The 26,827-nt window shown below is 39.2% G+C and overlaps 1 protein-coding gene across 1 annotated transcript; it reads right to left on the reverse strand.

Annotated features, from left to right (window-relative positions):
* Positions 1-760: 760 nt before the first annotated feature.
* On the reverse strand, positions 761-25,409 carry LOC117288961. The gene is made up of 2 exons (XM_033769837.1): positions 24,111-25,409; positions 761-1,000 (listed from the first exon to the last, which is right to left on the reverse strand). Exons 1-2 carry the CDS (start codon positions 24,414-24,416, stop codon positions 761-763), a joined length of 546 nt encoding a protein of 181 aa, XP_033625728.1. The 5' UTR covers positions 24,417-25,409.
* Positions 25,410-26,827: the final 1,418 nt, after the last annotated feature.

Raw genomic sequence — 26,827 nt, forward strand, 5'->3', positions numbered from 1 at the left:
GTAAATCGACACCATTGTAATGACACCTTTTAAATCCCGCACAGCGATTCTCACACATGTTTCCTGCTCCACCACCATCCCACCCATGGTTTATCAGTCTTAATAATCTGTTCATGAACTTCCTACATAACAAGAACGGCTGTGTTGATAAAACACAAATGCCCCGCTGGGACTAAAACTCATTCTTGTGTTATCGCTTGGGACTACATTTCTTTTGTTTTAGCCATAATGAGCTTGACATTTGACCTACAGGGGCTCCAAAAACAAAAGGCTACTGGGGGATCCCACGACAAATACACACATCACGTTTGGAGCTGATCTGACTGAGATTATTCTCATTCTTGAGTTATCAGTCAGACAACATTTCTTTTGTTTTAAGCCATAATGAGCTTGATGTTTGACCTACATGGGTTCCAAAAACAAATGGCTACTGGGGAATCCCACGAGCAATAGACACATCAAGTTTGGAGTTGATTTTAGTCACAGAGTTATATACAAGAAGAGGGACGTACACTGGTGATGCTGCATGCACAAACGCGACAAGACATTAATGAGACAGGCGCGCCATTCTGCAAGATGAGCGTTGTATGCGCGTTGAATTGAAGTAGGCCTACCTGTCGGCTACCTGATAAATACACAATATGCGATGTTGTTTTATTAACTTACAAAATGGTTGCATACACACATGCCGGGCCGCATAAACTGTAGGCCACTGCGCACTCGATTCTTATATAACTCTATATATGGCTTAATAGTCCTTCTAAACAATCTTGAAAAGAAGACAAAGATGTGATCGTGAACTTACCACCATAAGCCAGTCGACCGGCAACACTCTTGCCAGGTTGGTGGCACGGACAAAGAGGAACCCTACACAAGACAGCAAAGACAGCACCGAGGTGAAGGTAAACACCCTGAACTTCCACGCTGCCGGGAGGGACAGATAGTACATGCCTTTATAACTGATGGACGTGGCGCATATCAGGGCAACTAGTGTCAGGATCTGACGAGAAAATAAAAAAATAGAGAAAATAGAATTAGGTGTTGCAAACTTCTCCCCAACCAGTAGGACCTAATGGTATCAATGAAGTAATTAGTTAATGGGCTGACTTTTCGACCCTAATAGCGTGTCTTTGTGTTTTGTTGCCAAAAAGTCTGAAATTATATTAGAAAAGGCTGTATCTACACAACAGATCATGTTACCAGCCAACAAACAATGTCTTGTACAATGCCTGTGGTTGTGACTGAGACCCTGCTTTTATTGTTATGCCATGCCTGTTATGGGGCACAGCGTATCCCCCTCATATTTAATCAAACTATTACCCTCCTTCAGTAACCTCAGAAGTTCTGTCAGTTAATTTGTAAAATGTGCACCTTCACTGCAATGGGCTTTCAATCATGCAGACATGACAGGGGCATGAGCCACAAGGGAAGCCAAAACTGTCACACATCTATAGGTACATTCAAGGAAAAAAAAGACATAAATGATGTGATGAATCCTAGTTTCCAGTAATTGTGCAAGCATAAACATGTCCTGTGTATAGTATATATATATATACAGAAATTGGTGACGCTTGGTGACTCTTTGATATCAGCCGCTGTAACCTTCGGTAGGTGGTTAGCTCTCCTTGATCAAGATAATATTAATAGGTAGGACTATACTCTCATAGCATATGCTGGCAAGCCTCTACCCCCCCCCTTGAATCTACAGTCCCTCCCCCTCAAATCTATACAGCCCCCCCCCCCCCTCTCTCTCTTAACCAGATGGTTTTTACATCCCAGCATAGCTATAAATCCATTTAAAACCCATCATCTCTTTTTTTTTTCTTTAATGAGTATTTGATATTTCCACAAATGCCAGCAATAAATTATGAATGAAATACATTAAACTTTGTTGCATAAAAACGTGGTACGCACTGCCCTGGTCTGTCATTCCGGGTTACAGCTTACATAAACCTTAAAAGTTGGGAACAAAAAATTACTACTAAACAAAAAACAAATTGATTTGAGAAAAAAAAAATCAGATTTACGCAATACTTCATGAGGAGATTTTGTCCCTCCTTAGAGAGAGAAAGAGAGTTGTTGTTGCTTTGATTGAAAATGTATAAAAATAGTCACACTGCAAACAAACAATGTAAATCAACTGGTGTCATATTTGGGCCGGGACCAACAGAATGAAAGAGAGTATAATAATTTTGGCGTGTCATGGCCGAGCGGTTAAGAATAAGCAGAGTGTAGGTTCGAATCCCCGGTCGTGACACTTGCTATGTAAATGTCGGGAGGTAGTGCTTTCTGCTCTGCCGGCCAGGCTTCAGATGGATGATACCCCAAGCCTACGTCTGTATGGACTGTAATAGGGGTAACCAAGCTGTTTCAACCCTAGGCCTTGTGTGTCTGGCGACTTGCACAACAACAAAATTGTTTTTAATCTTTTTTTTTAGTGCAAAGCAGAGAAAGGCCCAAAAGATACATCAAAGGATGATCAACCAACTATGTGAAGACTCTAACCTGACCTACGTATGAGGTGATAGGCAACTGCATGCTGGACAGGAACATTTGGAAAGGCCATCATGCTTGTCGGAAGTCATTGAAATGAATGTTAATGAAAATGTGTACCTTTGTATACTGTTTTGTTTGTGTTCTGTCATGGCATGGCAGGTATTTTCACAAAGGACTACATATTTTATAGTGTCAAAATTATGGACTTAAAGGCAGTGGACACTATATTCGCAACTACTCAAAATTATTATCATAAAACCCTTCCTGATTACGAGTAATTGGGAGAGGTTGATAGTATAAATTATTGTGAGAAACAAATCCCTCTGAAGTGACGCTGTTTTCGAGAAAGAAGTAGTTTTCCATGAATTTGATTTTGAGACCTCAGATTTAGAATTTGAGGTCTCGAAATCAAGCATCTGAAAGCACACAGCTTTTTGTGACCATGGTGCGACAAGGGTGTTTTTTTCTTTCATCAATATCTCGCAACTTCGACAACCGATTGAGCTCAAATTTTCACAGGTTTTTTTTTTTATGCATATGTTGAGATACACCAACTGTGAAGACTAGTCCTTGACAATCACCAATAGTGTCCAGTGTCTTTAAACATACAGGAAGGGGCCTGCAATGATTGTATTTTGCATTTTTGCACCAAAGAGCCACATACCCCCAAACAGGAGACTGAAAATATAGGTCAAATCAAATCGTCTTTCAGGTTTCAGAACCCACATTTTTAGAAGTTCAGCCAAAGGATGCTGAATTGAAACAAAGTCTTTTCTTTTGAGTGTTTTCTATAAAAAATTATCTTGGTTTTGGATGTCCTAATGCAGATATGCCAAGTCCAGAGGCCAGCTATGCATGAGATTTTTCAAAGCTGTGCGTGGCGCGTGAGACAGCCCAAATGCGTGAGTCTCACGCCTAATGCGTGAGACTTGGTAGGTCTGCTAATGTGAATTCTGGAGCACACTTGTTGATTTTGTGAAATTGGTAACGAAAAAAAAAAACATGAAAAAAACTTTTTTAGACTACTTTTGTTTGGCATATCAACTGCTCCTCAGTGTGCGCATCGATATGCAACGCGTCTATCAGCCTGATATGATTAAGCATCATGGGGAGAATCCTGATGTCTGTCTCCTTTTGGTCAAGAGGATGACCCGACCTGACATCCCAGGGTGTTAGTCTTAAAGGAACACGTTGCCTTGGATCGGTCGAGTTGGTCTTTGAAAAGTGTTTCTAACCGTTTGTTACAAAATGCATATGGTTAGAAAGATGTTTTAAAAGTAGAATACAATGATCCACACAAATATGCCTCAAAATTGCGTGACTTTCTTTTACTTTGCGAACTAACACGGTCGGCCATTTATGGGAGTCAAAAATTTGACTCCCATAAATGGCTGACCGTGTTTGTCGACGAGGTAAAAGGAAAACCACGCAATTTTGAGTGCTACTTGTGTGGATAATTATATTCTACCTTTAAAATATCTTTCTAATCATATGCATTTTATAACAAACCGTTACAAACGCTTTTCAAAGACCAACTCGACTGATCCAAGGCAACGTGTTCCTTTAAATTCACAGACGGTTACAGATGATTTACAGACCCCACATCACCAAAATGATTAGAGAAGTTTTAGTAATACAATGACTAGCTATTCTTGATAATAACTTCAATAATAATAAACAATAATAAATAAGACTTATAATGCGCATTTTACAAAGATACAATGCCCTGGTATAAAAAAAAGCTACGAGAAAGTAAGTTTATGAACGAGAAGAGAACAAGTGTGTTTTTAATTTACTTTTGAATGTCTGGAGTGAGTTTGTGTTGCAAATAGGATTTGGTAGTGAGTTCCAGCATCGGGGGACCAGCAACTGAGAAGGACCGGTCCCCTGCTCTACTAAGAGTGCGAGGGATAGTTAGATTCTGGCTGGTGCAGAGGCAACTCCGGCCAGATTTGTTGAAGTTTAGAGACTTTATGTTCAACAAGCGAAAAACAAATCACAAGGCCAAGGAGATCAATGAGAAATCCCCTAGCAATCAGGCAACTCTTTGACATATCACAGGCTTGATTTAGTACAAGTTCAAAACATAAAGGCTTTTACACCACAGACAAGGCTTTTAGAATTTGTAGGGCATTATAAACTTTAAAGATTATTCAATCAAAAACAATCCTCTGCGGAATTTTGTGTTTTTGCATGACAAGTCAGTTTTTTTGTTCTATTTTACAAATTTACACAAAAACATTAAAAAATAATTTGAAGGGGAACTACAGGGGTAGGGTAGCCCCAATTGCAAAGAACCTGGCGTCATAGCAGCTTTTATGTATATAAAATGTAATTTAACCCAAATAAACACCACATGCATCAAAATCACTCCAGCATTTTTTTCTGAAGGTCATTCTAAAATTGTAAACACACTGGTTTTCCATTCACCACAGAGAGGTCTTAGCACAAAACCATGTACTATGGACCAACTGCCCCCCCCCCTCTCAGCTGTCCCAGCTCACTAACCCTGTCTGATGCCTGATAACCTAGAGCACCTGTGCCTAGCCTAACAGTAGCAGTTTGACCTGATCAGGACAACCCAAGCTAAACACTCATTAATCAACATTCCAGGCAGTCACTCACTCACTCCTCCCAGACACTGGGCTACATGTATGTAAACCCCACCGCCACAAAACTACCAGCATCACACCTGTTACATAATGACTGGCATCATCACACAAGCCAGCTGTGTACATTCTGGCATTGGTGGCCTGTGTAATGGACTCTCTATTTCTCTCTCTCTGCTTGAGCTATTTTTACCAAATTGGCTGGGTGTTCCCAGCAGGTGAATGGCAAGATGGGGGTCATAGACAATAGGGGGAATTCCACCTGTGGTAATTGGAAACCAATCAGAGTTTTGAAGGGTTTAAAGGGGTTGTACATTGTAGGTAGGTAGTGGATAGGTTTCGTAAGACTACGAATACATTTTACGAGTACAGATACAGTTTGTGTGTTTATGTTATGTGTAACTGCAGCTTCCCTGTGTGCCCACTGCCCTAGATAAAATAAATTCCCCCACTATCACTTTTAAAGGTTTCATTTATGATATAGTCAGAACTGTGTAAGTGGTTTGTTGTAAGAAAATATGGAGAAAATGCATAATGGGTTCCTATTTCTCCGCGCTTCCTGGCAACTTTCTTTAGGCGCGTTTCAAACAAGCAGTTAAAGGCAGTGGACACTATTGGTAATTGTCAAAGACTAGCCTTCACAGTTGGTGTATACATCACCATAAGCATAAAATAACAAACCTGTGAAAATTTGAGCTCAATCGGTCATCGAACTTGCGAGATAATAAGAAAAGAAAAAAACACCCTTGTAACACGAAGTTGTTCAGTTCGAGACCTCAAGTTCTAAATCTCGAAAATCAAATTCATGGAAAATTACTTCTTTCTCAAAAACTACGGCACTTGAGAGGGAGCCCTCTCTCACAATGTTTTATACCATCAACCTCTCCCCATTACTCGTTACCAAGTAAGGTTTTATGCTAATAATCATTTTGAGTAATTACCAGTAGTGTCCACTGCCTTTAAACAAAAATACTATTCAATAAAATTCTTCAATTTAACAAGAAAGTAGAATACACAACAATTGTTTTCTTCGGAAACCCTCTGTATTGTCATGTTGTATTTTGGAAATTGCTTTTTACCTTTGTATCTAGCGCTTTGAGGCCTTTTTGGCAATTTGGCGCTTTATAAATATCTTTTTATTAAAACCAATTCAAATGAGTGTCTATTCTTTGGCCTAGGTCTGCCACATAACGCTATGATCGCGAAAACAAAATCTGACATGCATTCAAATCATTTTTGGATCCCTCTTAAGGGAAAGGGGGATGAACCTTTCATTAAATCCACATGGACTGATTGGTCAAACAGAGATCCCAATGTCTCCAGAAACAATACTACATGAAGCGACCTATGCCAGCATGCAAATAATAACAATAACATTGTATTGCATTTTTTGTGCGCTAACTCCATCTGAGGATGTTTTGAAGGAGCAAATTACACAACAAATTCATAAAAACTTCAGCAAAACATCATTCGGAAAAGTTGCCAACCAAAGTCGTTCGTAAACATCACCTTCTGAAACCCAACAAGTGGGTAATTTAAAGATGACAGACCTTTTCAATTTGCTGATGAAGCTGTGGTTTATTATATAGGCCCAATTACCAAGGTTAGGACGCTGCATATATGTCTGGCAAGGGCAAGTGGACAGGTGGCTGGATGGTCCAAGCTGTGGGTAGTAAGAGACTCTCAGTCAGTTGGTTTAAAGGCACTGTACACGTTTGGTAATTACTCAAAATAATGAGCATGTAACGAGCAACGAGAGCTGTTGATAGTATAAAACATTGCGAGAAACGACTCCCTCTGAAGTAGTTTTTGAGAAAGAGGTAATTTCTCACTACAATAATAAAAGACTTCTGGCCAGAAGTCTTTTATTCCCATCTGAAAGCACCTTATTTTGTACAGCAAGTGTGTTTTTTTTTCTTTCATAATTTTCTTGCAACTTCAAAGACCAATTGAATCCAAATTTTCAAAGGCTTGTTATTTTATGCATATTTTGGGATACACCAAGTGAGAAGACTGGTCTTTGACAATTACCAAACATGTTCAGTGCCTTTACTTTAACTCTCTAGACCTCAGATCACATGTGGTTATGATTGTCTGTGCCCTTGGGCATACCCTTGCTGGCTCTAGTATTAGGAGCAGCTTGAATTTATTACATGCACTGAAATTCACACTTCTTTTATTATAAAAATATGATGATACAGGATTGGTAGAGCTGACAAAGTGTTTGCAGCAGTGACCATGTTTTGTGTGGTCAACAGAGTGTTGTTGTCATGGTGGGCGGTGCAGGAACGGTGCAGCCTGCCAAGAACTAACAAATTTTGCCCTGCACTCTGAGCAAAATATCTGTGCTGCCCAGCTTAGTTTTCCCCTAGATTACACTTCATCAATGATGGCCCATTATAACTAATAAACATGAATAATTTTGTTGAATCGTATGCCCTTGGTGGACTGACTTAATTGGATTCTGAGCCCACCACTAAAATAGTCTAGCTAAACAGTGTACCACTGGCGTTGTAAACAACAAAGTAACATAATTGGGGGTGGAGGGAATAACAACAGTAACATGTCTCTATCCTCACATTAAAACGCTGTAAAACGTCACTTTGTTTGATATTTTGTTAAGTGCAATTCATGGCAAAAATCCCCTAATATTCGCTGACGATTTCACAAAAATTTAATCCAGTTTCATAAAGCTTCAGAGGCAGAAAAACTGCTTGACAAATTTCTTTGCTTTGCATAAATTTAGTGGGGCACCAGTCAAAGCAATGTCAATGTGTTATGTTTGCTGACAGTAACCTTTTTATGTGAAGCAATACTTTTCTTTGCTTAGCAAGTTTGTTTGTGTTTACATACTTCATAAAATCGGACCCCTGCTTGTAAAATGAAAAACTTTAGTACCCTAGCACAAGATACAAAGTTATCAAAGGATCAGAGGCAGACTATACCTCATGTAAGATTGTGTAAAAACTTGAAATATTAACTTGGTGATTACCTGCAACCTGTTTTCTTAAAAAAAAACTGCCTTTCTGACATGTTCCATTTACTTAGACACAACAACAGTTGTGATTTCACAGTGGGAATAACATAACAATGCAAGGTAGCGTCTGGTCTGGAATGTTAGACTGAATCACAATAGCCATGGAGTAGCCTATTGTTCTTCAAGGTGTTGGCCTGAATTTCCAGATGGATAGTAGATAGTAGAAGTGTTGCGGCCGAGCGGTTAAGATCATCAAATTCAAACTCTGGTGTTTCTGATCGGCAGAGTGTGGGTTTGAATCCCAAGCCGTGACACTTGTGTCCTTAAGCAAGACACTTAACTATTGCTTCGTCCTTCGGATGGGACGTAAAGCCGTTGGTCCCATGTGTTGTGTAACGCATGTAAAAGAACCCAGTGCACTTATCGAAAAGAGAAGGGGTTCGCCCCGGTGTTCCTGGCTGTGGCTGCTGTATGCGCCGTAGCACCTTGTAAACCATTATAAGGTGCTAACTAATTGGGTCTCAAAATTCATCACTGCAATAACCTATCTTTCTGAAAGTTTGTACATACTCAGCGCCTTGAGTACCTTGTTTGGTAGATACGTACGCTATATAAGTCTTCGTTATTATTAGATTTGTGGACAAGTCGTGAATGGTCTGCCGCGGTGAAATAGTTGAGTCATGTACAGATTATTCAGGTTTCAGCAATCGAATACTGCTCTCGCGAGATCACTGCTCTCGCTCGAACTATTGGTTGCTGATTTCTACTCCCCATTAAATGTGACCGTAGTCAGGAGAGGAGTGGTCTAGCGGAGTCAGCAGTCTCACAAGACTTTTTTGTGCTTAAGGAGTGCCCTTAGCAGAATTTCTATTCATGAATCTGTTTACCGTAAGCAAACCCGAGGTTAGCACATGAGTGACGTAATAATGCAAATCCATGGTGAACGAGGAAGCGCACTTAGAAATGTTCCGCTAACTTGAGAACTGGTCAAATCTGCTATTCTTTGTACACACATGTTTTGGCCACAGTAAGCACAAAAATTTGCTTATCGGTAAACAGCTTTATGAAATTGGGCCCTGCTCAGTCAGAACAGTATCTATTTCATTGCCACAGCTTACTGTGGCAGAAGACATGCCATAGCAACTGTTGACAATACATGCATGCATGCACAAGAGTGCCGTTTACCTCAGTGTGTGCATAGAGCAGGAGTGTGTGATACATTACAGTACCGAGGAACGTGTACGTCTTGCGTACTACTCGATCAATGCATGTCACACTACTGCCTGAAGGAGTTAAGCATATATCGGGATAATACATCAGGGGTTTGTGAATATTAAATTAATACCCGACCCGTCCTCTGGTTTTCAATGAACACTCCACAAAAATCAACCTCTGAAAATTTTGCAAATTGGGCGGTTTTGTTTTTTTCGTGAAGTTTATTTTATTGTTGACAGGGATGGAGCCACCATGTACATTCAATGGCCTCTTAGGCAGATGAGATAAACAAAAAACAGCTGACCAAGTTTAGAGATGTGCTCTCCTTTCATCATTCAAATGGTGATGATTAAAAAAACGGTCCATCTACATCACATAATATTTTATGTATTCTTCTATTAAGCTGTGCACAAAATCATGCCTGCAAGGGGGGGGGGGAGCCTCTGTGGCTCTTTTGTAAATATGTCACATGTCACATGTTTTTGTTACATGGTCTATTGCTTATTTTATTTGGGCCATGCAATCAAAAGAATTGCAATGTTGATTTGGGAGGTTATCAAAATAAATGCTACTTTCGTGACTTAACATTTTCAAAGGGCTTTCAGACTAAAAATAAAAATAAATATCCAATTACACATATCACTGCATTATACCATAGAGCAAGGTTTTGCTCTCTGATTATTACACACAGTGTACAGCTAGTAGAGCCCTGCACACAAAAATGCTTGCCAATGTGAGAGCTAGAGACTGTGTGTAGAGCAATAGGGAGCAAAATACAGGTAGGCAGTACTGTACACAGGGCATGTACATGTGTTATGTATTACATATGTAGCAGTTTGTATAAAAACACAAAACAGTAATACAATATTTCCATTTTTGTATTACAATGTGATATTTTGTTTCCTATTTTAGTCTATGTATTACAAGTATGATATTCCAGGAAGTGAATTCAACCCTGCACACAAAAATGCTTGCCAATGTGAGAGAGACTGTGTGTATAGAGCAATAGGGAGCAAAATACAGGTAGGCAGTACTGCACACAGTGCATGTACATGTGTTATGTATTACATATTTAGCAGTTTGTATAACAACACACAACAGTAATACAATATTTCCACTTTTGTATTACAATGTGATATTTCGTTTCCTATTTTAGTCTATGTATTACAAGTATGACATTCCAGGAAGTGAATTCAACCATGGAGGTAGCTTCAACCCAAGTTTTTCTGGTGGAAAAAAAAAATCCCATGTTTTATCTGGCAACCCTATATACCAAAAACATACAGTACATAATGTAGCATTGACATTACATGCACTTACCAGAAAAAAGGTGGGGGGGTGGTGAAGGAATGTTCACCATGCAAATCTTGTTGATCTCAAGTGTGTGGCGAATGAAAGGCAGGTTATCAATTTGGAAAAGTTGATTACAATAAGTAATCTGCGGAATGAGATAGGGTTGGTTCCCCCTTCTGGAAAAGCAATTTAAACAAGATTTGTCTGGTTATTGAATTGACTGGTGTTTTTTCTTGAAATGGGGAAATTTGTTTGTCACGCATCGACTTGCTCAGCTCTCTGCGAAAGCAATATACTACTCGAAGATTTGTGAATGAAATTAATTCTCCTTTGCAAGGGAAAACACCAAGGTGAATATAAGAAACTCTAGGGCCCTAGAGTTGTTTTTAACTGGATCCACACAAATTGGTGTTCTCCAAGGTGCACACAAGCAAAGGTTTGTGTTTAAAATAAAACCTGGGTCTCTAAATCTTTACTTATATATAGGCTTAAAGTCAAAGTAAAGTAAGCCAACATTTCCAAGGCCTGCCGTCGATTTCACAAAGAGTTAGGACTCGTCTTATCTTGAGTAAGGGCGAGTAACTCACCCTAACTTGGGATTAATCTTAAAGGCAGTGGACACTACTGATAATTACTCAAAATAATTAGCAGCATAAAACCTTACTTGGTAACCAGTAATGGGGAGAGGTTGATAGTATAAAACATTGTGAGAAATGGCTCCCTCTGAAGTGACATAGTTTTCGAGAAAAAAGTAATTTTCCACGAATTTGATTTCGAGACCTCAAGTTTAGAATTTGAGGTCTCGAAATCAAGCATCGAAAAGCACACAACTTGGTGTGACAAGGGTGTTTTTTTCTTTCATAGTTATCTCGCATCTCTGGCGACCAATCGAGCTCAAATTTTCACAGTATTATTTTATGCATATGTTGAAATACACCCAAGTGAGAAGACTGGTCTTTGACGATTACCAATAGTTTCCAATGTCTTTAAGGTCTGCATGCTACAGTGCAGGGTTGGGACTCGTCCTAAGTCCTAAGACTAGTCTTAAGTTAGGAAGAGTTTTGTGAAATTAACGGCTGGAATAACATGTAGGCTAAGGACTCTGTTGCCCTTGTTTTGGTCTTGGTGCCCATCATAAATGTTCCCATAGACTTTTCCAGTGGAAGCACACTATACAAAATGAAAATGGCCTTGTCCTCTCAAAGAAGATATGGTAGCACTTGCAGACTAACTACATCAACAAAAATGCATGGGTAACCATTGTAAGAAACAACTTCTTGAGCGTACCCATGGCAAGGTTTATCTAATTTGTTGCTATGAAGGTTCATGCAGTTACTTAGGTAATACTGTAATTATTTAGTCTGGAAGTGCTACAGTATCTTCCTTGCTTTGTCCTTGTGAGGGCAAGGCCATTTTTACTTTGCAAAGGGCGCTTCAATCAGAAAAATCTTGTGTTCTCAGACCCAGGCAGCTATTATGACTATGCATATAGTAACAAAGATGAAATTCAATGCCTGCTTTTCATATCAGACAGTGTCATTTAGAAAACTGAGCCACTTAGCAAATAGCAGCCTAAATAGGTCTATAATACAAGGCAGCTGCAACCTGCAATAACTCAGAAACAACCCACACTTGTAACCATGATTTCATTTTAATGTACATTTAAATGCGGAATGTACCTGTAATCCAGATCTGACATTAAGGGGGTGCAGGAAATCTTGGCTTACTAGTCTTTGACCTCCAGTGGTCCCAGGAATGTAATTGTAATTCGTTGTGGTTTTATGGCATTCAAAAACATGTCTGCACATGTTGTATGCTGCACAAAAGTTGGCAGACACAACTAAACTGCTAATTTGGGCATTCTAAGGACAGTCAGTATACAGTAAAACCATTGCAATTTCAAAGAAGCTTTCATATTATGAATGATGATTAAATAACTGGAGGCCCAATTTTATCCAACTGCATACTCAGCTATAATACAGCTAAGCAAGCTTCTGGTTGAAGCACAAAGCAGGGCTACCAGTCACGGCTACAAGTGGCATGGAATTATTTTGGGCTGCTAACCTTTTTTCTTGTATGCAAAATGTTTGCTTAGCTGCGTTTTGCATTAAAGTGGCTCTATGACATTGGGTCCGAGCTGTACAATCCTGTAACTTAAGAGCAGAACATTCTTTTGGCAGAACATTGTTACACGTTCTGCTCGGATATTTTGTGGCAATAAAGAAGGATCCTGGTGACTTTACAACACTCAATTCCTTCAAGGCAGCAGTGAGAAGGGAAAGAATCATCCACCAGGCACTCTGCTTTTTAAACCCCACTACACTGTATATTATGCACATGAGATTGTTTTTGTCTGCCTGGGCACATATTCCGAGGGGGAGCGCACCAACCTCACAGTTAAGCTTGGGCGTTATCAATTTATTTTATTCACGATATATCGCCGACAATATATCGCGATATTCGATATAATCGCAATTAATGAAATTTGACATCATCAGTCTTCAAACTCCAAGTGAAAGTTGTAGAAGAGACAGTCATAGCTTAAGAGAGGTGTTCTAATGACCTATTCTTCTGGTTTTACTCCAAACCTATGGGGTGCAAGATGTCTCAGCTAGCAAATACATCGCGATATTGAATCGATATTGCGATTATCGCGATTAGCGTGATTATCGTGATATATCGCGATATATTGATATTTCGATTAAAACCAAATCCATCCGATATCGAAATCGTTTCCAAATTAATATCGCGATGTTCGATTATATCGTGATATCGCCCAAGCTTACTCACAGTCTGTTGTCTGCACTTTACCTGGAAGAAGAAGATACCCTGATGGGGAAGATATTGGTCAGTTTCAAAGGCCTTGAACTTCAATAACAGCAATACAGTTTTATCTCACGCTGAACCCTTATCTTTAATTCCTGACTGGTAAACCCAAGGACAAGGGCAGTTAAAACTTATTTCACACCAAAGAAAAAATTAACAAGGGTTTCCAAAGTCATTGGCGAGGAGTAACATGACACAAAAGGAGTGTACTCTTGGTGTCTTGTGGTTATTGTCTTAAAGTTATGAAATACACATCACAAAGGCTCCATCAGGGTAGAGGGCGTTTAATCACTGGAGTAAATCTGATGATAGCGGTTCGTCAGCAAGTCAGGTTTTGGATAACTTCAGTATTTTAAAAACACGCAACAATGTATTGGAAGAAGACTACTAAAGATTGAAATTTTGTAGTAAAAGAGTTAGGCAAGAAAATTGTTCTGGGGTTCATAGCCAGTCGCAACTCAACTCATCCACGGTGAATGCTGTACTTGTGAGGGGGGGTGGCTGGGTGAGGGGGGGGGGGGGTGGCTGGGTGGGGGGGGGGGGGTTACTGAGGTGAAGCCAAAAGGATAATAAGAGGGAATGTCCCCAAAATTAAATGCCTTGGTATTTGACCCATCATCTGGATCTTCATTTCAGCAAACAATCCCTAGAGGGATCCCAAAAGGCCATAAATCCAAAGCAGTGTGTCATGTGCCACGCTTCATTCAGTATTGAAAAGCCAAGGCACGGTGGGTCATACCCTCTTTGACTGATAGCTGATGTGACCAGCTTGTCACCAGCTCTGAACTTACTTGACAAATTGTACATCAGGGTGCCCCCATGAACCCTCCGTGCTGAACCAATGCAAGTTAAAGGCAGGGTTGGCTTTAGACATCGAGCCTGTCTCAAACATGCGGCGGCAACTTGGGTCAATCGTGTGAGTGAGTGAGTGTTGGCTTCTTTGTGAGGCGTATATTGAAGCACAATAAAGACATAGACCCTTAGGCCTACAGGCTTTTTCACAGAACACAGCACTTAAACATTTTCTGCTTAGCAAAAGTAAGCAGAATACCAGTCTTCTAGCTAAACAAAAGTATGCAGGATACCAGTCACAGACGGTTTGTAAGGAATGATACTTTGGCTGGTTACCTTTAATATTAGAAACGTAGTACTAAGCGCGGTATAAATTGGTATTATTATTATTATTCAGGTGTGCAAAATTGTTTTGCTTATAACTACTTTTTGTGCTAAGCAACACTATGAAAGTGGGCCCTGTTGTTGGCTCTGTTGTTTGATTGCCTACAATGCAAGCAAAACAGACGAGGCATTCTGATGCCTTTTTCCCTAAGTCAAAATAAGACGATCCAACAGCTTACAAGTTTGAATTTGTTGAACCTGCACAAATCTATTCTTGATGTGGGTGGGGAGGGGGGGGGCAGAACGAGCCTTCCCGATATGTACAATGTTCGTCCCGTGACTTACAGCTTCATTGGGTAAAGAATGAGACACACTTGAGTACATCTATTCAGCAGTGAAGATCCATTGGAAATTGGAAATTGCTAGCGTACACACATTCAAGTAATTTAACATATATATGAAAAGTCTTGTATCTAACAAAAAAATTACACAAAATTGTACAAAAAGTTGTTTTTTCTACTTTCGTTTGTAAGCTAAACAAAGTTACAGCAAAGATATCATCTTGGTACATTTAAAAGATACTACTTTACAGAATGTTGAAAATAGTTCTACAAAGTTGTTAATACTGGTTCTAAGGAATGCATATAGAGCCGTCACTTTGCATTTTGCATTCCTTAATTGAAAGCGAATGAAACAGAGAGGCAAACATTTTGATCACCCAAAAAAACTGGCTCTCTAAAAAAAAATCAAATTGAACAAGTGCAAAAGTGTGTGCAAAATTGGAACAAATTCAATAAAAATGGAACACATTTTTCCACACAAAAATGTAATCTATTTATCAACTCTTTGTTTGTCCATACAATGCAGTCTTTCTTTCTTTCTTTCTTTCCCCAGCCCTCATGTTACCCTCATTTCTAATTCAACTACCAGGCCCCCCTATCCCCCACCCCCTTAAAAAGTAGACCACCATAACAAATGAAATACATTAAATTTAAACACACCACATGGTAAATATTATAAACCTGATGGAGCTTATTAAGGAGGACGGTGATGCAGCGCCTTGATGAGCTGACCAGCATTGAGGGTCCCCCCCGCCCTCCCTTCGATCTGATAACAAGAGACCTGGACGAGACCCCACGCTCCCTCCTTTAAGCAAAATCACACATGTATCACTCAACATCACATCGACACCAGGGTCTAGATTGATACTGGGGTTGCACTTCTTGTTGCTTTCTGGATGCACACTCAGTCAACTTACAACTGCCCTTTTGCAAAGTGTAATTTATTTTCAATCCTGGCATGAAGACCTTTAACATGTAAGTAAAACAAAATTGGAGACAGAGGCTATCTTGCTTGCTTGCTTGTTGCAATCGATGTACCCTGAACCATGCACGAAATGAGGGAGGCAGGGAAAATAGTCAGTTCCCCCCCCCCCCACAGGCCGATACAAAAGAAAATCGATATTCATAATTGCTATAACACAGGGTACGTTGACAAAGACCAGTGGCAGAAATATGAAGGTTAATTCACACAGTGAAGTCACCTGCACACAATTTAATCCTACACTGCTTGTTGCTCTATTTAAGCCCAGAACACAATTTTATAAATAAAATACTAAACAATGCATTAGACTTTTGAGACACTGGCGACAGCAGACATATTGGTTCTTTTCATGGCTATGAATATGCATGCACATGCTCAATATTGCACGTGAAAGGACCATCCAAACGTCTCCCCTCCAAAAGTCTTCCCCTGCACAAAGGATTTTTTATGTCCAGAGCCAAATCACCAACATCTATTAGGGGACATTTCATGGCTCTGCTTTCTGTAGAATTCTACGCTTGCGTTCACCATTTTTCACTGACAGGGCAAAAGCACCAAAAATTCTGCACAAGCTTCGTAAGGGAATGCCTAAACGTAAGGTATTGACCAGTGCTCTTGTCGGATTCGGCCCTGACACACCACAGACCCATTAAGGTGGTTCTTTTTATGGGGTCTCATGTCATAGTTTTTAATTAAGGTAGTTAATTCCTTCTACACTTGGTATCTCACTGTGTCATTGTTTTCTGATGTTTCAAACAAAAACGACCCTCGATACGGTTTGATCCTCACTAGAACCTCGCTGGTTCATGTTGTCCTGGTGAACCTTGGGTTGCCAGGGGCAACTGGACAACCCCCCTTGAACACGGAACTGGCGACTGCAGGCAGGACTGAAATTATGTTTGTATAGCAGGGTGAGAGGAAAGCTGTTTAGCTTTGATTCGAAAACATGAGGTCTGCAAAATTGCTCAATTACAACGCGGAATTAAATTGCAAGTAAATTAAAGGAAGGAAAGATGTCCACAATACCAAGAAGAGTGTAAAAAAAGACATGAGGGGTTTACTAAGACACTTGATTATTGCATGGCTGTTATTTATTTCATCAATATCCTTGCATCTCACAAAATTCAATTTAAAAGGCGGTTTAACATTCCATTTTATTACACACTAGTAAAGCCCGGTTCATACTTCATGCAAAATGCAAATGCGATACCAATTTTGGCAGCACAAATTTGCAACAAATAGTAGTGACAGAAAAATTTAAATGTGCTTAACTCCTGTGAAACATTCGCAATAAATACAGTGCTGTGATGTCAGAATTTTTATCACATTCGCATTCTCAGGAAGTTTGAACCAGGCTTAAGTAGCCTATAAAATGCATTTAAGCAATTTCAGTAGTCAACATTAACATTTATTCAACACAATAAGCAGTAGGACAACAATAGGTTGATTAACTTCACCATGAGGCATCATAGTTTGGTTAAATGACTAAAGCATCAGAAATAACACTGGCTTTGACCCGTAACCCTAATAATATTATCCTTTATCCTGACGCAATTATGACATCTAACAGTGGTTGGGGTGGAGCAGGGTCATCTTTCCACAACCTTAACTCTAACAGTCTACCAAACAAAATAATACAATTTAAAAAAAAATGTTGTTGTGTTGTTGTTACGAATCAACAGAATTCAGAACGCATCAATTGCCTGTGACATATACATCATGTCAAAACAATTGCCCCATATATTCACTGCACCACAAACTTATCATTAGTCAAACTATATTTAAAAAAAATTGAAATAAAACAACATTATGAAAATTGTATTTAAGCACAACCATATGTCCTATTATAGCAAACAGGTTGGAACAACCCCCATGTCTAGTACGACACAAATGCCTATTTCTGACCCATTTTAAACCCCTGAGGCTAATAACCTGTGACAGTGGGTGTATAGGGGACCGACTGCGCCCCCTGCGTGAGCCCCACAATTCTTCTTGTATCAATGTCGGGGTTCTAGATGCAACATTTTGCAATTCAGATGAATCTGGGTCTCTTCCACCTTGACCCTATGTGATTAGATTAATGTCTCCCTGTGGATTTATAGCCCCAATGCTCCAATGCTGCAAAGACATGATTGCATAGTTATAGGAGCTTTATGCAATTTATTGTTTCACCACCGCGTCCTTTTTGATACTTTTTTTCCTATTACTAGACTGCAGTGGTTTTTCTTATATTCACAAATTTATTTTGTTTATGCTGAAGTGATGGAATATTTCACAAAGATCTTTGTGCCGCCATCAATATATATCAAAATTATACTTTTATTCCCTTTTCTCTATTTTTTCTTCTGTTTCATCCAAAATGCTTTTTTCACTGAAAACTTATTTCTGCTGTGGAAAGACAGGCGCTGTGAAAAAAGCTTCTCTGCTGCAAAAAGACCTGAAAAAAATGCCTTTCTCATGTGAAAAGACCAGTGAGAAATACCACTGAAAATGCTTTTCTGCTGAGAAAATAACAGTGAAAATTGTTTTTCTTGTGAACAGACCAATGAAAAAGACAACAAGTGGAAATGCTTATGTGACAAGACGAGAACTGCAACACTGGAAAAGAAACTCATAGATCCAGGAAGATTAGAATGGGAGAGTTCAGCAAAAGTTTTCTTCCACATGGGAATATTCAAGTTAGAGGGGAGTTTTTTTTTAAAGGATTCCTTTTTAACATCTTGTATCAAGTTTACAAAAAAAATGAATGTTTTAAATCTGAAATCCTTAACTTGTTAATAAAAAAAATCATCTCAAGCCACACTATTTTGTAGATCAGTTTATAGTGCCAAACTCGTTGAGGTTTTTAAATAATATTACCAGAAAGATAATAGCCCCCAACCTTAGATCAGTAATCCAGTAATGAAATAAACTGCTGAAAAACTAACATTACAGTATTCTACATGTAGGCCTTAGGTCTTCTTAAAAGGCAAGGTGTACTTTTGGTAATTACTCCACAAGTTATTGACCATAAAAAAAACACTAAAGAGCACTGGAGACCTGGTAGTAGCCCCCTATGAGGTAACATAGTTTTATAGAAAGAGGTCATTTTTCAGAAATTTGAATATCAAAGAAGGCCTCAGGCAAGACGCTTTTCTCAGGCATCTGAAGTCACACAATTCTATGCAACAAAGGCACTCCTTCTCGTTCATTAATTTCTTGCAACTTTCAATGACCCATTGAGCTCAAATTTTCGATCAGGTTTCTTATTTTATGCATGGGGCACACCAAGTTGAGGATACATGTCTTTGACAATTACCAAAAGCATACCCTAACTTTAAAGCCTTTAAAAACGTTTGTTGAGTTGTTTTTATATCAAAAGGTTCTCAATTAACCCCCAGCCTTGGAGTAGTAATGAAATATAATGCTAGAAAATTAACAGTGGTGTTCTTTACCATGTGTTGGTCTAGCCATGGAGGTAGGATTGTCTAGCTTAGCTTGCATTGCAAGTTTAAACAAGTTCCATGTAGCTTAGGTTATACTGCACATTGTTTATACACGATGCAGAGTAAAGCTACGTGTTCTTCTGCTGGGTTGGGATTTTTTCAGACACCTTGCCTTCAAATTGGGTACTTTGGGAAATCGAATAATTTTTTATGAAATGAATATATGGTTGGAAAGATCTTTTAAAAGTAGAATGTAAATTTCCACACAAATATACCTCGCAAGTGGTTAATCCGATCCTGAGTGAACTAGCACGATCCGCCATTTTGCGCCTAAATGTTTGACTCCTCAAAATAGCGTTAGTTAACTGTTCATACAATTTTTTGGGTAAACTGGCCTATTCACTTCTTAAATCAGTGGCCAGAAAAACAGTGAAGTTCAGCCTAAAACATAACAGATTAGTATCAATGTATTTTGACTGCTGGTCCCCCATTTCTTCTCCTACAAATTGCCCTGTTCCAACCCACCCCCCCCCCCCCCCCCCCAGTCAGCACCCAGAAAAGAACCCTTCATCATCCCAAGGACACCCAGTGGAGGACTTCATCATCATCATCATCATCAGACGTCTGCAAGGATGGAAGCCTGGGAGTATAGGGTCAAAGAGGTTAACCATCGCAGGGTATCAACAACATTAATCACTGTCTCATTCATGAACAAGGCAACCATGCCAGGAGTAAGAACAAAGGGACATGCATAACAGTCTCTCATGCAACTAATAACAGCATCTACTGCGTCTATACTCCTAACATATAGTACATGTACATGTCATCTGTACCATGTAGAGTACTTATCCATACACTTGAAGCTGTGCATAAATCTTCACTTTACACGTGAGCAATGTGTGTACGTGCATTGTACATGAAAGGAGTTTGTGATTATGCTATATCATGTACTGTACTGGTAGTGCATATTTTGTTTTAGCCAAAATGTAGACATGTGTTAAAATTTGTGATAGAATGAAAAAAAGGGTGTCCCTGTTACTAAATAGTTCTTTATAAGTTAAAACCCAAGATAATATTGGTGTGAAAATAACAAAGCTATCCCTGGGGTTGCATCAAGTGTGACACAAACATGGGGTAGAGGTGAGCTTAAAATTCTCCAGGAATTACCTAGGACTTGGCTCTGTACTGTAAAAAGAGTTGTAATATGTTGTAACCCAAAAACAACACTGTAGAGTATTTTTATTCTTTCTTTTTGGAAGGTGACAATCGTTTTAACCAACTAATTACCTTGAGGGACTCAAGGTCAGGTTGAGTTTGGAGATGCATCAGCCCTTTGCAGGTTGCGAGGCACACTCACTTATCCTCTCCAGAATCTGCTGGGAGTCAAACTATTACACAACGGAATTGCCTCCCAAAATGGTGGAAATGATCACATGCCTATTGTGCAGTATTGTGTTCTGTGTTGCAAGGGGTCTATTAGCACTATTCCTCATTTAAAATAGGGAACATTTTCTATTAACCTTGCTATAAATCATTATGCTGTAAAACGTCATCTCATGTTGAATGTTTATTCTGTTAGAGTGATATTTAAAACATGACGGACATTGAAAACAAATGGGTCTGTACATTTCAAAATTAATGCCATTTTTATCAGAGTTCATGAATGAACTATTATATAACCTAATAACTCTCTGTACAAAAATGCACAAAACCTTATAAATGAAAAAGTGGGGAAAATCTATGCTTACATTTAAATGGTCCAAAATGTCATTTTATCTGCTGTAAGCACTTTAAACTGCCGAAAATGTTTGTAATCTAATGGGATTTCATTTGGAAACTAAACATTGCAAGTCAAATTGAAGCCAAAACCCTTCACCAATTACACGAAAAGCAACGCATCCTTCTCTGTCTACAACAAAGGAATAACTTTACGACCCTTGGCTGATTGAGGACTGAGGTCCGGAACTCGTTCCTTCAGACCCCAAATTTATCATCCAAGGGGCCACGCTTCAGACCGCAAAAAACACACGATCCAGAGCACGCTGGTGCTTAGTCCATGGTGATGTAGTGTATAAAGCCCTAGCATACAGTACACACTGTAGTAGTTGAATCATAGTTGAATCAACACAGTGATCAATCATTGGACTGCTCCATAAAACCACACAACCGTCTCTCTGTCAAGACCACATTACACCTGAGATCACAGACACCCCAAAAAGGAACTTGAAGAAGGGGGGGGGGGGTGTCTACAATCTTTGAAATTGGTCTGGCACCATTTTTTTTAAGAAATCACCAACAGCCACAGCCTGGAAAATAATTTTACCTTAAATTGTGTACCCTAGAGGGAAGGAGGTTTCCATAAAGATGTCATACATGACTTTAATAAACAGTAAAGGAAGTAAACCATCACCAGTTCCACTTGAGTAAAGTTCACAAAAGGTCTTATAGGCGTTGTTGTGTTTGCCATCTCTTGTGTATTTATCCAGAAGCATAGTACCACAAGAAATATTTTGAGGGGGCGGTGGTGGCTACGTCTAGCATATCTGGCGGATAAGAAAACCTACATACAGTTCCACGATAAGCTGCGTTAAAACAAAACAAAAAACGGATAAGAACTGACGCTTAACTATGTAAACTATGACTCGTTTTGTTTCACCCAAACAAAACATTTTCTGGGGGAAAAAAACAAAAACTTGAGGCCTAATTTTTTTATATTATTCATAACAAAATCAACAGTTACTCATTATTAAAAGACTAACTCCTTGTTTCACATGGCCTTGATACCCCCCTCCCCCCTCGGGATCCATGAAAATGCTTTTAAATTAGCTGTCAAATATTTTATTCAAAGCTGTCAATTATGGGCTGTTCTTTTCCTTGAAAAAGTAGTGCACAAATTACCTCCAACTGTGTAGAGAATGCTTTGAATGAATCAGAGCATTTAAGAAGGTTTTTAGTTACCAACTGAGACAATTGAAATAAAAATCAATTAAAATTTTCAAACAATAAATAAACACAGCAGCAACAACTCTGATATTGGAATATGGTTTTGATAATCTAGGTTACAACATCCATTTAATACAGGGCTCGAATCTTGGAGGAATTCTATTCAACCAGACAGCAATGCTTGTAAGTCAACTTTTTTACTGCACCAGCAAGACCAGAAAAACAGTTAGCTGTTTTTAATTTTTTTTTAACAAGCATTAAAGATGTTTTGTCTTACTCTTATAATATGAAATAAATTCACACAACAGTTGAACAACATTTTTGTTCATAAAATTGTTTACTAAAATTGACTGTCGGACTTGTCTGGTTATGGGTTTACTGTCCCTACCTTAAAATCACTAACTCAAAACATGAATGAAATTGTTTAATTTACACATTGTAATTTTTTTCAGAACAAGGGTTGTGAGGTTCCAAAAATGTGCATGTCCCAAAGGTTGTTTAGCTATTTTTACCTGTTTCATTTATTTAACACCTGTCATGTCTACGGAGGGGAGGGGTTCCTCCCATTTCTGGTAGATTTTTTCAACACAACAATGTCTGAATGCATTTTCTCTCTTTGCAATGAGGTCTATGCCCCTTATTTTTGACCGCGCGAGGGCGCTATAAATAGTATTTTGATCACTTCCGGGGGTACACGCGATTCGCCCTGCACAAATTAATAGGCGTTCTGTCACTTTTGTTGCGCCGTAGTTTCAATTTGCTTTAGAGGTGGATTATAACGGCTCCTTTAAAAGTCTTATTGTCTGTGATGGATTAGATGTCTGTGGTTATAATGTGTTCCAATCTTTAAAAACTGTTTTGGGTATGAATGAATATACCCCCGGAAGTGATTGAGAGCGCCCTCACGCGGTCAAAAATATGGCCCATTGAAGTAACAGTTACAGCCAAGCCACTGAGAAATAATAATAAACACTTTCATTGCTGCTTACGTGTGCAATTAGAAATCAAACCTAGTAGAACATTGTTGAAACAGGGAATAAAGGGTAAGCGACGGGTTCTTCAACGGCCGTTTAAAGCCGGCAGGGTCAGCAGCCGATCGCACGGCAACGATCCTGCAAGGTTTTAAATGGACATTTAAGAACGAATCACTACTCTTTTATTCCCATTCATAAATGCACTTGTGTTAAAAAGCGTAAACAAAATACAGTTTGTTTGTTTGCTTATTTGTTTGTTTGAATGGTTACAGATAGATTTCGCGCTGTTACTATAGCTATGAATTGCGTTCCGCGTGATAATCTTGCAGAAGCCAGCTTGTAATAAACAGCTCCAGCTGGTCATTATCACAGGTTTTAACATGCCCACATGACACACTCTCCACCAATAGGAGTAGAGAAACTGTCTGTGGTATTTATGAATGCCTATTTATATTAAAATTTTGCAGAATTTTATTTTTTAATTGTTTTTAATTATTCTTAACATTAATTAACAGGGATTTGTTGACAACTTACAATTAATATTGCAATAAGTTTGAATAAAAACAAAGGAGATGAAAATACTAAGATTTTTAGGTTTTTAGGAATAGGGTGAAAATGACCTAATATTTAGAAAAACTTTAATTTGTTTTTATTTAAAAAATAAATACAAAATAATAAAAGTGAATCTGCTTCAAAAAACTGGTAACAATTTAATTTTTAAGAAAAATATGGTAAAATATATTTTTTTTATACTGTTAGTACATATTTATATGCATGCATTTCTAGCAGGGAAGTTTATAATTAATATTAATAACAAATTCATCAAAATAAAAAAGTACACATTTTGTGGTAGGAGTTTAATTGTTTTAGTTTACAATTTCTTTAACAAATAATCAACAATTCTTTTACTCACCAGCTGTAGCATTTTCATAATTCCTGGCAAGGTGGTGAGATAATGAGGTTCCCATTTCAACTGTATTCTGTTCCTTGGCTGATGCTGTCCCGTTAGTCCAGGGCTGGACCGAGACGAGCTGAACTCAACACCCGGGTCAGCCACCGCCGAATGATCCGCTACGGGCCGGTCTTCATCCCCGTCCTCCCCACCGCCGGGACACGGTCTTTCTCCACCAACTCCTTCCCCAACCGGTGCGACCCCATCAACAGGGGTGTCCAGCGCGATCTCGTCTGGGGGTATTTCCTCAGTTACAGGTCGATACATTGTTTCTATTCAAATACAGAAACTCCGAAAGTGCAGTGCCGTGTAGTGGGTTTAACTGGCAATTACATAGCGCTGCCAACCCGCTTCTTGAATTGAAAAGAAAATCCAGCCTAGACAAGCAAAATCAGCCCGCCAAAAATTGCTGCTCCATCCATCGAATAGGCAAGAGACCTCTACCGTAAATTTTTGAAAACAGGAGGAAAAAATGTTATCCACTTGAGGTTTGTATTAATAATTTGTATGTGTACCGATGTGATTAGTTTTTGATTAGGACGTTATTTAAAACCGACTTTTGAGATTCGAAAAAAACAAACCAGCACATGTTGCGCGGGTACGGACGTTTAAAATTATTAGAATTAATTAGCGGCGTTGTTTTTTCCTTTTCAATTAGCAGCCGACTTTTCTGCTGAAGTTCAAACTTCTAATTTGTTCATTTTTTTTTTTTTTTGCGAGATGCTCCAGACATTCATACCGAATTAGACTCTTCTGCAGAATCTCCTTGGCGCAATCTTATTGTTTGGTGTTACAAAGAGGGAAGTATTCGCTCAAAATCTGAAATAGAAAACCCTAAAAATACCAAGTCAAGTTTTAGTTTCTCGAATACACACCCAAAAAAATCCTCCACCTCTAGTAAATAATTGAGGGCGGGCTTGGAAAAAGGGTCATTGTTCGCCGTAGGAAAATATACAGGCACAAGTAGCATAGGAAAACACACGATAGACCATCTAGACACTTATCACGTTGCGTTGTCGGCAATGCCGAGCCCTGCGTCTCTGCCAAGCGACGCGTGAGCAAACAGCCGCTCTTGGTCTCTAACCGACTCAGCGTTTTCTCATCCAGCGTGGCAACTTCCTACCCCCAAACCAGCACAAACAGCCACATCCAAGCAAAAACTAGACCTGTATATCCTCAGAAGAACTGTAAAATCCATGAAATAGGCGGCAGTAGAGTCAAGAATCGACAGACATTTGACTCGCACCGTCTGCAAACGAAATCTCGGCACGATCGGTTAACCCACGACCTGTCTGGCCTCGAACCCGACAGAGCCTAATTTACATGTACAACAAGAAGAATAATTAATGTAATTAACAGTACAGTATTATACTCACTTAAACATCACCCAATTAACTCAAATAATACCAGAACACAGAAAAGTATTTTTGTTGAAGAAAAAAATCTACAGATTGGTGTGTTTTGACGCTTTTAAAACGAAATAAAATCTACTTGTTGGACGAGTCTGCAAAGTTTATGTTAGTTTGTTTATATTTCTTTACTCTAGTAATACAAACTGGGCTCAGTTACCGTTTTCGCGCTTTCGGGAGGGTATTTCTCAGCGGGCGAAGGAGCAAGTGAGATGAAAATGGCATCCAAGTGCCGATTAATTATTATTCGTCGTCTGCAAATGACAAAAATGATAATATCGAGTGTAAATTACGTGCAAGGAGTGCTGAAACATGACACAAAAACATGGATCGCTAGAGGTCTCTGTCATGGCAACGACACGAGTTTTAGTAAGCACCGCCGACGCGGTCGAGCAACACAGGGAACTTAACAGCTGTTGTATACTCCTTCGTGAACGCTGGAAAAGACAGATTATGTTCCTTCTTTTACTCTCTTTTGAAAATAAAATCATGGAAAACGAAAGTTTATCAACTATTTGTTTACGGTGAAGCAATTTTCCAACAAATTGACAGTGTTGGGGGTTTGTCTCGCCAAGATGCCGGCTTTGCCTCTCTTTTTGTTAATAATAGCAAAACGATGGTGACAATGTTGATTCTCATGGAATGTTCCCAACAATTAAAAGCATAATTGTACTTACATTGTGATTACCACGTGATCACACTTAATGTTCTTCAGTCAACACAATGGTGCCAGTGGCGCCGCCATTTGACGCACCATCGCCCAGTCACGTAAAATGCAACCCATGTCAATACGGGGTGTTTCTGCTACAAGACGTCTATTTCACAGTCGAAATCAGCTGTTCAGTTGATTGGTTAAACAGTCTTCTTTTAATTTAATAAAACTAGACTAAGATATAAACAAAAACATTTGATTTTCGTCACTTCATGTCGGGAGAAAGTCTGCGTGTGCTGAGGCGAGCAGTGGCCAAGACGCACCGGCACAATGCCGGCGCTAAGAGAGTCTTTGAACCTCCTCGGTTGCTTGGACCATTGCCCACCGTGGCAAAACAGACATGGTCCCCTTTTGAAAATCCCGCTTCCAGGGTGAAATTGGGCTCTGCGAATGGCAGATGTCCGCCTGCTCTGTCGGTGATGTGCCAGGGATCGTCTCACTTAGTCTCCGCCTCCTTTCTTTGGATGTTGCCAGTTGATCTCCGCGAGCCACAGGTGAAGGTTCCCTTGCCGAAAGTTCACGGCGTACTTTTCACGGAACCAGTTGATGTTTATGAC

Source organism: Asterias rubens, chromosome 4 (assembly GCF_902459465.1).
Source record: "Asterias rubens chromosome 4, eAstRub1.3, whole genome shotgun sequence".
Lineage (NCBI taxonomy): Eukaryota > Metazoa > Echinodermata > Asteroidea > Forcipulatida > Asteriidae > Asterias > Asterias rubens.